The sequence below is a fragment of the Bombyx mori genome, chromosome 17 (genome assembly GCF_030269925.1).
Source record: "Bombyx mori chromosome 17, ASM3026992v2".
In the NCBI taxonomy this organism is placed as follows: domain Eukaryota; kingdom Metazoa; phylum Arthropoda; class Insecta; order Lepidoptera; family Bombycidae; genus Bombyx; species Bombyx mori.
The window spans coordinates 6,797,749-6,811,640 of NC_085123.1; the positions used below are offsets into that span (position 1 = coordinate 6,797,749).

At 36.1% G+C, this 13,892-nt stretch overlaps 2 protein-coding genes and 1 long non-coding RNA gene across 3 annotated transcripts in view; 2 read left to right on the plus strand and 1 right to left on the minus strand.

The window, feature by feature from the left end:
- Positions 1 to 1,066: 1,066 nt before the first annotated feature.
- LOC733018 (NADH dehydrogenase (ubiquinone) 1 beta subcomplex 10) lies at positions 1,067 to 3,361 on the minus strand. Its single transcript, NM_001047013.1, has 4 exons — positions 3,210 to 3,361; positions 3,005 to 3,140; positions 2,302 to 2,441; positions 1,067 to 1,243 (listed from the first exon to the last, which is right to left on the minus strand). Exons 1-4 carry the CDS (start codon positions 3,304 to 3,306, stop codon positions 1,137 to 1,139), a joined length of 480 nt encoding a protein of 159 aa, NP_001040478.1. The 5' UTR covers positions 3,307 to 3,361; the 3' UTR covers positions 1,067 to 1,136.
- On the plus strand, positions 1,577 to 3,003 carry LOC134200434 (uncharacterized). Its single transcript, XR_009975360.1, has 2 exons — positions 1,577 to 1,702; positions 2,814 to 3,003. It is a non-coding gene; the product is annotated as an uncharacterized LOC134200434 (long non-coding RNA).
- A 2,496-nt stretch (positions 3,362 to 5,857) lies between the features above and the next one.
- LOC101746842 (uncharacterized) overlaps positions 5,858 to 13,892 on the plus strand; it is a 78,329-nt gene continuing 70,294 nt past the window's right edge. Inside the window, exon 1 of the mRNA XM_004925816.5 lies at positions 5,858 to 8,197. Coding sequence (XP_004925873.2) covers positions 8,027 to 8,197 — 171 coding nt within the window. The 5' untranslated portion in view covers positions 5,858 to 8,026. The remainder of the gene's footprint in view (positions 8,198 to 13,892) is intronic.

Sequence of the window (13,892 nt, forward strand, 5' to 3'; positions counted from 1 at the left end):
TCGAGGTAATTATTCCACTGATGCTCTGGCCTTCAAAGGTTCACAAAGAAAACTATTATAAATCTAAAGCTACCTTCTACTCAAATGAGAGCATTGGTGAGAAAAGAACCTGCAAAAACACTTGACTTGTTGGTCTTGATGTAGACTGTTGAAGCTTTTTTTTTTTTTTTTTTTCCGGGCCGAGGGCCGAACCTCCTACGAGGTCCCCGCGCCTAGGGGGCGCGCGGGGTATGTGAGACTCAACGATCTGCAGGTGTTGAGAGCAGACCGCGGGCCCAAGGAATTTAGGGCCCACCCACTAAACGACTCGCCTGCACTCTTACACCCGGCGTCCGATCTCCGTCCGGGGTCAAAACCCGGTCAGAGTAGGGGGGTTCCCGCGGTCAACACTACAACCAGACACGCGGCGCCACCCCGAGGACGCCCGACCGACGGGTCGTCGAGGCGATAGTCGACGACCAACGACGTCAGTCTCCGCGGTACGGCGGCCCTTCAGGCCGCCCGGGCGATGCCGCTGGTGTTCCGGGATACCCCGCTGGGCCAGAACCAGCCTGCCGGGTCGGAACGGGACGAAAATGCGGACCGCATCGCAGTCCGCAGCCGCCGACGCGTCGTCCCGTCCTCCTGGTGCCAGCGCGCTAGAGTGACGGTAGCGTGCGGCGCAGTCTCAGCCCCCTTAGGTCGCCCCGTGACCATCACCGGGAGGAGACTGCCTTCTCATAGGGGCTGGAGCTGGACAAACGCCCTCCTCCGAGCCCCGGCTCGACGGCGGCGGCACGGCGCCGAGAGGGAGGAAGAGTTCTCCCTCTCCCGTTCCGCCGCCTCCTTCTGCGAGATGGTGGACTCGCAGAAGTCGAAGACTGTTGAAGCTAGACCAGCCTTTCTGCCGCTTTTAACCAGCCAAGACTATTAATGTTCTCTGTATAATGGTTCATCACCACAAGAGTAAATGTTCTTACTAATATTCACAACAGGAGGCACAAGGTAGATGGACTACCTAACTAGTTATTTACTTACAAAAAATAAGGTTAGATTGGTATAAAATATTTAAACATAAACAGAAAATAAAGACAGAGGATTATGAATATTTATTGCAACAACAAGTTTTATCTACTATTTATAACTGATTTAAATGATCACTTTGTAAGGTCTGATAAGGGACCATTGCGTCGTTCCCAGACCATGCGATGCTTCTGCTTCATGTAAGCTTTTCGCGCATCACCATAAGCACCGAGGTCACCATCTGAAATCGAATATGAACAGTGTTTAAAATGTCATCACTGTATGAGAGCCCGCAATTAATAAGTTAACATAAACAATAAAAGAGTATTTCTTTCATGTCTTTATCATATGCCTATTTTCCAATTCTATGTTTTAATGCATTTCCGAATTAACAAATAGATACAAAAAATATAGTGGTGGAAATAGAAAACATATTAAAAATAATTGCAACATCAACAATATCAATACCATGATGTCAGTGACCAAAGACTTTTTGCTCAACAAAGGTTTATAGTACAGAGGCAGTGGAGTTTACTGCCATATAATGACATAGACAGCAATCCATTGATATTGTGTCACTTCATGAGACCAACTGACAAATATTAGATAATCCTACCTTTCACACAGGATCTCTGATTTCTTAGAATATTACAATCTATAATTGATATATCTGAGAAATAATGTTAACTCGATTTTTCAAGTATGTTATCTCTCTTATTAAAATAAATTAACCCTAAAAACAATCAGACCGGCCTTACCATTCTCAAGAAGGAAACTATAGGAAAATGAATGTTATAAAATTCAATAGTACACAGGGTTGAAGTTATTGTTGTCTAAAAGACATTTCTTTATATAGCTTAACATTTATACACAACACCTATTATTGTCCTGTTCCACAGAAAGTCATGCATTCTGCTTTGCAAGGTGGGGTGGCCTCTGCATAACCCAACAGATATTTTTTCCTTATATTTAAAAGTGGGTGTAGGGTTACTCATGCTGCTGTGTCACATGGTAGGCTCTGAACTGATCTGGTGCAATTAAAGAAAAAAATTGTAAGGTCCTTTATTTCATTCAATTCAATGCTTTTTACTTAGACATGTCATTTTTTTTTTATTGCTTAGATGGGTGGACGAGCTCACAGCCCACCTGGTGTTAAGTGGTTACTGGAGCCCATAGACATCCACAACGTAAATGCCCCACCCACCTTGAGATACAAGTTCTAAGGTCTCAAGTATAGTTACATATACATATATTTGATAAAGCATAATTAAAGAGTATCCCAAATTATGAATTACATACATTTAATGAACCAAGCTTCCTCAGCAGACTTGTACTTGTCCCAAAGAGACCTGCATTTAGTTGCATGGTCTGGTTGCTCATACATCATGCAATCTTCATAGCGTTGCCTAAGAATGCTTAATATCTCAGAGTCTACTGCCCTAAAATGAAATATATTATTATAATAGACTAGCTGACCCGGCAGACTTCGTGGTGCCTCAATCTATAAATAAAAGACCTAAACTTTTGTATAAAATAAACTTAAAACAAACAAAAGGAATCCGGCTGACAAGGGACACATCAAAGGAAAAACAACATTATTTTTATTTAGCTCCAAGCATTTTCATATTTATTTACCTTTTAAACCTTCTCTGGACTTCCACAAATCATTCAAGACCAAAATTAGACAAATCAGTCTAGCCGTTCTCGAGTTTTAGCGAGACTAACGAACAGCAATTCATTTTATATATAGAGATAGATAGATAATTTCACTTTCATACAACTATTAAAATTAAATGTAAGTCTATATTCAGTTATAGTTCTCCAGCAGTTTGAAGGAGGATGGAAAATAAATTCATGCCTAATACAACAAATTGAAGAGTTATTACAAAATATTTAATGGAACAATTGGCTATTTTCCAAAGACTGTCCGTTATTTTACCTAGTTACTAAGTAGCATATTATTAACCTGATTATGATATTAAATGAATGTGATTTAGCTAACCTGTCTCGTTTAAATTGAGCATTAGCCTCAAAGTCGCAAACGACGTCGTCGTCGTAGCACTGGTCAATAGTCGGTACACGACGGTAGTTTTGATGATACCAAGGGTACTTCTTCTGGTTTGGTTCGACAACAGTTTCTGCGTACAATGAAAAAATTACTCACTTACATAACAACACACTAGTTTTATGATATCAAATTAACCCACCTCGGAACCATGTTACCGGAGCATCGACTGTATTGTAGAGAGCATTGCAAAATGCTCTAAACACATTATCATCAGGAGGATTTCCGTCTTGTACCATATTAAAATTGAGATATCGTTGTTTAAATTTTATTAAATGTTATTTGTCTTCTCGCCCCTTCTCTCATCTGTCAGTTTTGACAGCTGTCATCTCGTTTCTCGCTTTAGTTTCATTTGACTATCGGATAGGCACAGGAAAATACACCCCAAACAGGTAAACCTTAATAACAAAGAGACAGCTCATTTCTATTGTTCCAATTCCCGCCAAAAAGTCCAGCCGTGTATTTATCAGTAATTTTGTCAAAAAAACTATATCAAGAATCATCCTGCAGTGACGTTGCTATACCATCTGAGGCCCGTGGCAAATCGGATGAGGCCCCAACATAAAATGATAGCGTTGTAATTAAATGTTAATAAAGTAACGAAGTAGTTAGGTACGCAACAGTATTACTGTGTACATTAGTTAAACGTACAAATTCTAAAATGAAGTTTCGTCATACGATTTCATAAAGCGTTTAAATCATATTAATTAATTTTAATTTGTATACGATCTATAATCATAATTAAATATAATTGGTTTTAAGACATTATGTTAAATATCTTTTTTTAAGTATATTTTGTTCAATATGTTACTTTATTTTATGGCCATGGCTTTTCCCAGTCCCGCCACCCTATATTTATTCCATATTATGGAGGGATGAGCTATTTTCAATAATATTATGCTTAAAATTTGTCACAAAATAATATTATTGTACAGTCTATGCTCTTAATTTTTGGCAGAATGTTGGGCCGCCAACTTCGCCAAGTGCTTGTTCTATGCGTATTCATTCTGCGGAGATTAGAATGAAAATGATGGTGAGGAATAAGTACCTATAAATAATAGTTTTTTCTATTGTTCCCTCTGTGCCTTCCTAACCCATTAATCCGATTGTGCCAAATTTTATTAATGCTGTCTAGTCAAGTCAAGGGGAGGTTTCTAGTATTATATGTCATATTTTTCAGAGAAATTCTACTTAACTAGGAATTGGAATGGAATTTGGCGTTTGCCGGGACTGTTAATACATTAAAATTTTGCTTTGTAGCGCTAGCAAACAATTCGCCGTTGCTATCGTCAGTCGGTATACACAAATAATTTAGCTATATATTATTCTGGTCATAATTAAACTTTTTTTTGATATTTCCATACATATTCTTTTTTTTATTTTTTAAATAAAAAAATAAAGAAATATTTACTAACAATCACGCCACGTTAACTAGTCCCGTGATAAGTTCGTAAAGAACTTGTGTTACAGGTACCAGATAACGGAAATAAATGTAAGATTTTTATTATACACATTCATATATTTAATATACATCCATAACCCTGGAAAATACATTTATATTTATCATACAAATATCTTCCCTTGGCGGGATCCGAGCCCGCGACCCCCTTGTGTAGTGACCATGTCACTTACCACTACACCAGACGGCCGTTAAATAATAGATATAAATATTACTTATAATTACATATAAATCAATACTTTTTTTCTCAAACAGCATTTATCTTTTATTCAAATTTTCCATTTGCATTCCGTTTAGAGGGATAAAATGGCGTTTTCCATTACATTCGACTACAGCGTTGCAGCGCCTTAATAACTATCCACGTACTGACGAATATTTAAGCTGGGTGACCACGCCACATTAATAAACTAAGGATATCTTAGTTTACTTTAGTTACTTCCACAGTGTCATGTCCTATGGCATTTTGCTATGGGGCAATGCGGCCGATGTAGAAATGATATTTATTCTGCAGAAAAGAGCTATACGTGCTATTTATAACATGCACTCAAGGGAATCCCTGAGGGAAAAAATTAAAGAAATTAAAGTTCTCACTATGCCATCCCAGTACATCTTTGAAAATTTGATGTATGTTCGTAAACATATTGAGGAGTTTCCTAAAATGTCGGACATACATAATAGAAATACTAGGAACAAACACAAGCTTGTTGTGCCGAGGAGTAGGTTACATAAGATACGAAATTCATTCGGGTGTTTGTCTGTGCGCCTGTACAACAAAATCCCACAAGATGTTCAGAACCTACATATACATAGGTTTAAGAAAACTATTAAAGAACATCTGTGCAATAAAGTTCACTATAAGGTCAATGATTATCTAGAAGATTGCACAAAGTGGGAATGAGTTGCTCGCTCCGGGCATTTCAATATTGTAATAATTGTTATGTTATTATACTCATGTGAAAATGAATATTAAAAAAAAACTAATATTAAAAAAATAGTCTAATATTAAAAGAAAAAAAAAACATGCCCGCTGAGTTTCTTGCCAATTCTTCTCCGGACGGAGGCCAGTTCTTGTGAATTGGCGATAGTTCTTTTGACGTTCAACAAGTATGTACTTTCATTTATGTGGAATAATTTTTTTTTGATTTGATTTGATTTGACTTACTAGGCCTGCCGCTAGGCGCTTCACCGCATGTAAAACTGACAATGCTACCCCTTCTTTACCTTTTTGTTTATTCTACTATGTTTCTGGAGAGGAATTTCATGTTGGATAAGGATAATTTAATGTTACACGTTGGGGCTGGGGATAAATAAAACTTTCACTGAAGTACAAAGTAAAACTATAATATTTATCGCACAAGGAATACTTTACATATCGCAATTCACTTCTTCTGCTTCGTTTCAGGTGATCCGTTCGCTGTTTCGCTTCGAGAAGAACCGATTACTAGTTGCCTTCGTGTCTCTCTTCTCTACAACGCGTTTATAGTCGACACGACAACTCTATAATTATCGAGAACATTCCCCACAAGGCGAATCGTTTCTATATACCTATGTGTTTCCGCTATGTGATAATAGATAGCGTTACACTTCTCAAGCGTTCTCGATATTACTAGTACTTTTAATATTCGTTTCTGCTATTCTCCGACACATGGCGCCACTCTTAACGGCGTTACATTAATCATATTTTAGATAATTTATTTACGATATGAACTGAAATATCTGCTTATGCTTAATGCTGTAAATTTCAACTAAACTTTAAACGGATATTGATTTAAAAATTGACACGTTGAACGCTACATGAAAAATAGAGTATTTTCATTCAGGCCACGGGGCTTACCGGTATGCGTTATCTTACTGAGCTGTTCGGGCAATGATGGTCACCCGTGAGATACGTGAGGGTTCTAAAGTAAACACTTCCTACAACAAGCCTTAGATTGCAACTATCAAACAAAACGCGCATGGAAGTGAGCCCCGTGGCCCTTTAGCTGAACCGAACGCCTAGGTTTTCAAATCGAATAGAAAGTTGTAGTTCTTATCAAGATTATGGCCTTTTAAAATAACTTAAAAACTAGACGATAAAAGTCGCTAATTTTTATCTTCCGAGCAAATGATCTCGGTTAATGATAAATATTACTGATTCCCTTGATTTTGGCTTGGCCTGATTGGTATATAGTACACTCTAGGCCCACCGGTGGGCGGCATGGCGTTCAACGTGTTAATCAAATCAAATGTTGTTGCTCTAGACCCAGACCTCGTGTGACTAGGTCTATGTTTACTGAAAAATAAAGTTCACTTCACCAAGAGTGACAAAAAAGTGTTATCAGAACGCGTTCACATATCCAGTTACATCAAATTTTATAAAATAATGATGATATTATATTCTTTGGATGTCAGTGTTGCAAATGTAACCCTTTGAAATATTTATTCGTACATACTTTGTATACTTGTACACATTTAATAATGGTAAAAATTTACATATAAATACATTATAATTACCTACCTAGTTAACGGGTCAGTAACAAAATAGAAGATCAAAAAACTTTTTTTATCATATTTTAGCTTAATAATCATACATACAAACAATAGGATTACACATATTGCTAAATATGCCAAATATCTGAAGGCGTTTTCAATCATCAATGATAAATCACAAATAATTAGAAGATAACGAAGATAACTATCATTTGTTTGAAGCTTTAATTCTAATATTTTCCCTGGTCAATTGAAAGTCGAAATTAATGAAGTTTTTCGTTTACTCTAATATTGAAAGCTACCTCTCTCTATATCTACCTACACAACTGCTTCAGTCAAATGCAAATTCAAATCAATCCATCCGGATTTAATAGCCTCGCATTGCTTGTTCAGTGTCGTATAGATAAAGTACATTAAAACACATCACATGGAAATGCCGCCTAACTAATGTAATCCTTAGAGTTCTGCAATTTTTACTAGGATACTTACATTGAACGGATTTATAACACATTGAGCGTGGGGTTGAGGCACGCGTGCGCCCTATGTTTCTACCATTCGGGTTGCTAGACGGCTTCATCGTCGAATTATAGTGGAAATTTTGAGAAGAACAGAGTTGCTTATTCAATTTAAAGTACGCTTAACGCATCCGTTTTAGTACTGTTTGTTTTAGAAACTTATTATTTAATTTTATCTCTTTATACTGACAATTTCTTTTACTTGAAGTATGTTAGTTCCGATTAGTTCCGAAGAGTTATTTTGACGTCGTGTTCGTTGTAGTAATGATCATATGGTATCATGCAACCCGAAGTTTGAAGGAGAAGTGTTGTCAGTCGAACATTGAGAGTTCCCTGTTCCGCAGCCGCCAGTCTGGGGGAAGGCGTCGTGTTGTGAGTGTTGTGACGCGGGCCTTCGTCACAGTTAGTGGTATGGCGCTTCGGTCCCAGGCTGTGATGACTCAGTAGTCAGTAGCGTGGCGCGCGTGTTAGCGGCCGCTTTTCGTCCAGTGCCCATGTGATATTAATGTCGGCACGATGAAGTGGAGAGCGCGCGCGATATCTTCTCGCGCCAAAGAACGCGCCAATATCAGTTTCTTCATCTTCATCATGTTCTTTGCGGTGTTCGGTGTCATAGTGCTTACTGAATTGTTACTCCTGGAGCGACCCAACGAACCCGCTCGGACTCGCTACAATGAAGACATGCAGGTCAGAATAACGAATTAGCGAATCGATTATGAAAGTACAGGATAAACCTGTTATCTATGTATTTGTGCCAGTAGTTTATTAGTAATAAGATCTGTCTGTACCTACAGAACATTATGATTATGTATCTATTAAATTAATTTGATTGTTGATAGTGTTAAGTGGGTATTTGTATACACAAACACCTTTAGCTACAAGGTGGCCTTATTATAATTTATAACAAATATTAAGTTATTTACGTTTAATTAAAAAGTTACAACTGAACGAAATACCATCGGGATAATGATCAGAAAATACTTACTTAATGTAGGTGAATCTGTGTTTCGGAGCTTATTTTATCGAACGAAATGCAAATTAGTCTTAACCGGTCGTGAGTGTTTAGGTTAAAGAAGCGGTACAAAATATGCAGGAGCCTACTTTATAGATATTTGAAGTCGTCATTACCTACCTACGTAGTGCTGCAGCTTCCTTTAAATTATATTCAACTTGTATCTTTTGTGTTGGATTTTTTTGTTATGACTTCCTCTTTTTTTATATATAAATTAGTTTAGGACTTTTTCTATTATTATAGTACTAATAATAATTAATCAATGAAGTGTGTGTAAGGTATTGATGGAATTTGATTCTAAGTTCTAAAAGTAGATTGGTTTAGTGGTATAAATCTTTACGAAAAATTTTAACAACAATAAAAGCAATGAAAAAATCTATAAAATACATACCTTATTCACAATGAGAAATTTTAAATTAATCGCAAATCCCGGTCTACCGTATTGTCTTGTGGGAAAGTTGTTTTTTTGTTCATCCAGATGCTTCATTGTTTGAAGTCTTTATCTTAAACAGGTTTAAATTGTTAAGTAATATTTTTTTAAAGTTCTCAATTTAAATTTTGTGCAGTACTTATTTTGGTTTTTGAGTTTGCAAAATATTTTTTCTAATTTAGAGATTCATTGCCATAATGCTGACTGTATCACTTTTAAAGCTCTTCTCAGATTGAAGCCGACGATTGCAGTCTGTTTATACGTATTTTATTTTCATGTTTTACACGAATTACACATTTACGACACATTTTTTGCGAATTATTATTATTTACTTTATTACATTATTTTATTCTTCCTTCATTATTGCATATTTGCAATTCGGTGGTTAATAAATTCGTTTATATTACAAACGTTGAGCTATACATAGGCAGGATGAAGCTATCTACCCATCATATAGGAATACGATTCAGAGTAATCACAGTGAAGTGACTAAAGCGGATGCATGAAATTGGGTGCAATTCTGTTAAATGATTGTTACCGAGACTGATTTGATAACTCGAACTTTTTTAGTTTAATAAGCAACCTTGGAATAGGGTAAATTCTTATCACCCAAATCTACCTCGTCGACAGTTTTTTAAACAAACGTTTCGCCATATTAAGAGTTATTATCAACAATTTGCAGGCAAATAAAAATAAAATTATGTAAAAAAAATATTGTGATAGCTATTTTGCAACTCTCACTCTTTAAAATGAAAATCAAAGTAAACCAAAATATGCTATTGATAGTAACTTTAAAAAACTTTTGATTCACCCTCGTGTGAATCGAAATGGTGTTTGACCACCGCGGCGGTTTTGTCTACAACTTTTGCAAACTCACCAAGCGGGCAGATCCTGCAGCTGTCGCAGGGACCTTGTGTTGTTAAGAGCACATGAAATAATATTAAATGGATAGAATCGCACTATATAAATCGAAAGATAGGCGCTGGTATAATAAGCCCCAGTCACTCTCACACTCTCTTCAAGTTTTTGAAACTCGTACATTATATCCAAAGAATTTGTCTTTATTTATTGAAAAAGAAACAGTACGTTTGAAGACACATAAATCCAATCAGCTAACAAAATATTTTTCCAACAATACACAAAATAAAAAGAACAATTTATAACAAGTCAAAATGGTGACTCTAGTTGTTATAAACCAGAATTGAATACTAAACATCTTCGGTTTCATGGTCACAATAACCGGATCGAGCAATCCGTTGACCCCAAAAGTTATATTGCGTTTACTATCGATGTATTCGCGGATTTGAAACTCATCTGAGAATGATGTGCAACGGTGTTTTTTTTGGCTAAAACGAGGCGTCGATCATGAAAGATCGTGGAACACTGACTTGGCATTTTCAGTCTTACATAATCGATAACATTAGATTATTAATTAACATCCTTTTTATTTAGGACGTTTGAATTACGTAGCCTTTTTTGGTTAGCTATAAATATCCAAGGCTTATGTATAAACGTGACTTGTGTCAAGAATAAGGGGCATAGTGACGAGGCTTCGTCTGGAGTGGGATTTTTAAGACAGAAATATTGTACCTACTAGTGTATATTATTTATAGAATGTTGTACTAGTGTACCCTATTTCTAGAATATTTATTACCAGACAAGTTCCAAGATACCGAGCTGCGCTTTGCTAAGCTTAGAAAAATGTAAGATGAAAAAAAAGTAACTGCCACACTAAAATCTCATTAGCTTTTTTAAAAACTTCCAAATAATTCTTTTTTGGACTAAAAAAGTCACGTAATATATTTATCAATATCAATATTTACTGGAATATGTCAGCCAACTAGCTGTTTCCCTTTTAATTAATCAACTTGACTATCAATCACATGGTGGGAGAAGTTTTCTCATTCTACAAAATGAAAGTTTTTGGCTACGAATGTTACACGTCTCTGGCTCATCTTGTAATAGACGTTTCAGATTCATTCGGTCTTCGTATTAGCCATCTCATCACCTTGATAATCAAGTGATATAGATTCTTTCTTTTAAGATACTCTAAGTATGGACAACCTGATACTTCCTTGGATCTTTCAGGAGATTCTTGCAAAGATTCTGATCTTTAATCTTCAACACCGTTCGCATGAGTTTTGTTATAAATTTTAGTGGTACGATTCCATGTACTTTAGATCGGGTAACCATAACCCAAGTCGTCCATCCTGGTCCTCGATATGCTTTTATATTCATAGTATGTGGTCCATGATTTGGAGATGCTCTCCAGTACCGAAGTATCTGTTGAGCGCCTCAAGCAGATATCTGAGCTGACTTTAACAAATTCAGTAGGCTCTGTCTGCATAAATTTCACTTAGGAATGCTTAAATGTACTTGTGACTTGAGATGTTCCTTCGTATAATAAGGTTTTGCTGGCAGTCTTGATTTGGCTTCCCGTATATGGTTCGGATACAAACTTTTTTGTTTAATTCAGCAACTTTTGCGTTTCCTTCCATACCAAAAAGAACAGAAACTGCCAAACTTCAAACCTCCAATATAATAATATTACTTACAATAACTTGACTGCCACTAAAAATGTAAATAGCTATGTTCTTATTTCCCCAACATTTTTAGCAATACAAGCGCTGATTGCCTATGTCTCTGCTTGGAAGACCGACCAATAAGACTATGTTAATTACCGTAGTCCTGAAAGCGCCAGAGACAGTTCGTAAGTTGATTTTAAAAACCAGTACACTAAATTAAGCTTTCTTGAGTAGCCAAAATCCATTTCGTCATCGCATTCTTATTGTGAATGTAGCATTGGGGAGTTGTTGTGAAATATGTAAATAGATTCGACTTTGTAAGAGATCATAGTTATCATTCGTTCAGATCATGGTTGATACCCAATCTTGTGCGTTGGGTTGAGGTCATTTATGCCAGCTTATGTAGTCTTCCTTTTTTTCTAGCCGGGAGCCGAACCTCCTAGTTGTTGTTTTCGTTAGCGGTATTAGAATAATTTGATATTGTTTAAGCCGTTTTATAAACACTCGTCATAGGCATGCTAGCCAGTTTCTTATACTTTGTCTAAAACACCATGCAGTCGGTTGGCTGTGGTAATTCTGGCCTAGGAGAGCAAAACCCTCTCTTTTTCTAAGGATGTTGTAAACGACGATTAAGGATTCATCGGAGAGAATCTGAGAAGAACAGCGTTCTCCGAGTATTATACTAGTATACTGAGATTTACTAGGCACTACGATCCTGCTAATTTTTGCAGTAAAGAAGTCATGTGTTCTTTTGAGGATTGAGATAGCCGTTATTGAATACAATTGAGACTTCGATCTCGTGCTTCGGGATGGGTGGCAGCATAAACGTTTTTATGAATATGCTGGCTGTGCCCGTCCGCTTCGCTGGGCACTTAAAGTTAACATTATTATTTGTCACCTCCACAAAGGTTCTCGTCATTAACACCCCCGCAACTGGTGTAGGGAGACCAACACTCATATAAATATTAGCCTATCCATTGGATTGGATACCAGTTTCAGGTCAATAGGATGCATGGTTCAGTAGTTATAACGGAACATTTGTAAAAACCACTGTAGATTTATATATTGGTATAGATTTAGTTCTGATCGCTTTAAATCTGATAGACTGTGAGCTCGTTCACCCCATCTACGCAATAAATTAAGAAAAGTTATGCTTTTTAAATTCTTTAATTCTGTCGTCGTGGGATTTGCAGGAGAGCTTAGTATCAAGGTCCATATTCAGGTGCGGAGATATTGCATTTTATGCATAAAATATAAATCAAGACGCAGCTCCATTGGTTTATGTTTTCATTGTTTTTGTACTTATTCTTTCAATTTTTAACCCAGTCATCTAATTTTTGTCAACTATTTGGACATTATTCTGGCTAATATGTATCTTCTAAATCCACGATGGACATATTTTGGCTAGTATAGCATAACTAAACTAGGCTTCGACAATCTTAAAAACAAATAACCTTCGAAGAACTATGGTCCTGTTTCCTTTAGTTCAGATTACGCATCATGTTATGTTATTGTAAGCAATCAGTTAGTAGGGGATCTCAGGGTTACGTCTATTGCATACTATCTAGGCGATACTTCCTCGATTTATGTCTGAGATCTAAACGACATTAGTTAATAAAAGCGTAGACTACGTTTTAGAATATTATAGACCTATTTTTTTATGTTATTTTACTTGAGGTGAGGTTCCACTTTCAAGTATGTTCCTATTTTAAGGTGGGCTTGCATTTATGTAAGTTCCGATCAACAATATAAAATTTTCATGCTTTTAACGTTTTACGATGATTATTTTTAGTAGAATAGCAACCAAAGAGTACAATGTAAATACGGACAGTATTCACTACGTAACGTACAGACTGGAATGTGTTCTATACAAAATGTTCCCTGTGCCTATGCCTTTGTGCAAGGTCATTGATCTCATACTAAAGTCCTCACACATTTGGATGTGCGACTGCATCGCGATTTACGACAAGTAAGAATTAATCTTTAAATTGAAAATGCATAATAATATGTGGTTTTGTTTGTTTATTTATTTATCAATAACCTACTACTCAATTTAAAAAAAACAGTTTTTACTTTGGTTGTTTTACTTTATCTACAATACATTTTGGCGATTTTTATTAATAATGACAATAAATTCACAATTTTTGAATATGAATTTAAAAATATTTACTTCTATCTTTTACATTTTACTGTATAGTACCAACATATTTTCTACCGACAAGTTAATATAGTATTTTTTTTGGGTTTTTTGGGAGTCTTAGACATTATTAATACTACTTTTACGGCGGCTTAATCTTAGTTTTCTTTTTAATTGTTCTTACAGTATTTTCGATCAATTATATTATTATGGGGCATATTTCAGATGTTTCTTAAACTATTATGTTTTATGTGGAAAAATGTATGAGACTAAAAAGT

What these genes read in the sequence shown, in the direction of transcription:
- LOC733018 (NM_001047013.1), bottom strand. Translation starts at nt 3,306, where the DNA reads ATGGTACAAGACGGAAATCCTCCTGATGATAATGTGTTTAGAGCATTT. An exon ending in TCCGGTAACATGGTTCCGAG is followed by an intron (nt 3,141 to 3,209) that starts GTGGGTTAATTT and finishes CATTGTACGCAG; the next exon opens with AAACTGTTGTCGAACCAAAC. An exon ending in GGAAGCTTGGTTCATTAAAT is followed by an intron (nt 1,244 to 2,301) that starts GTATGTAATTCA and finishes ATTCGATTTCAG; the next exon opens with ATGGTGACCTCGGTGCTTAT.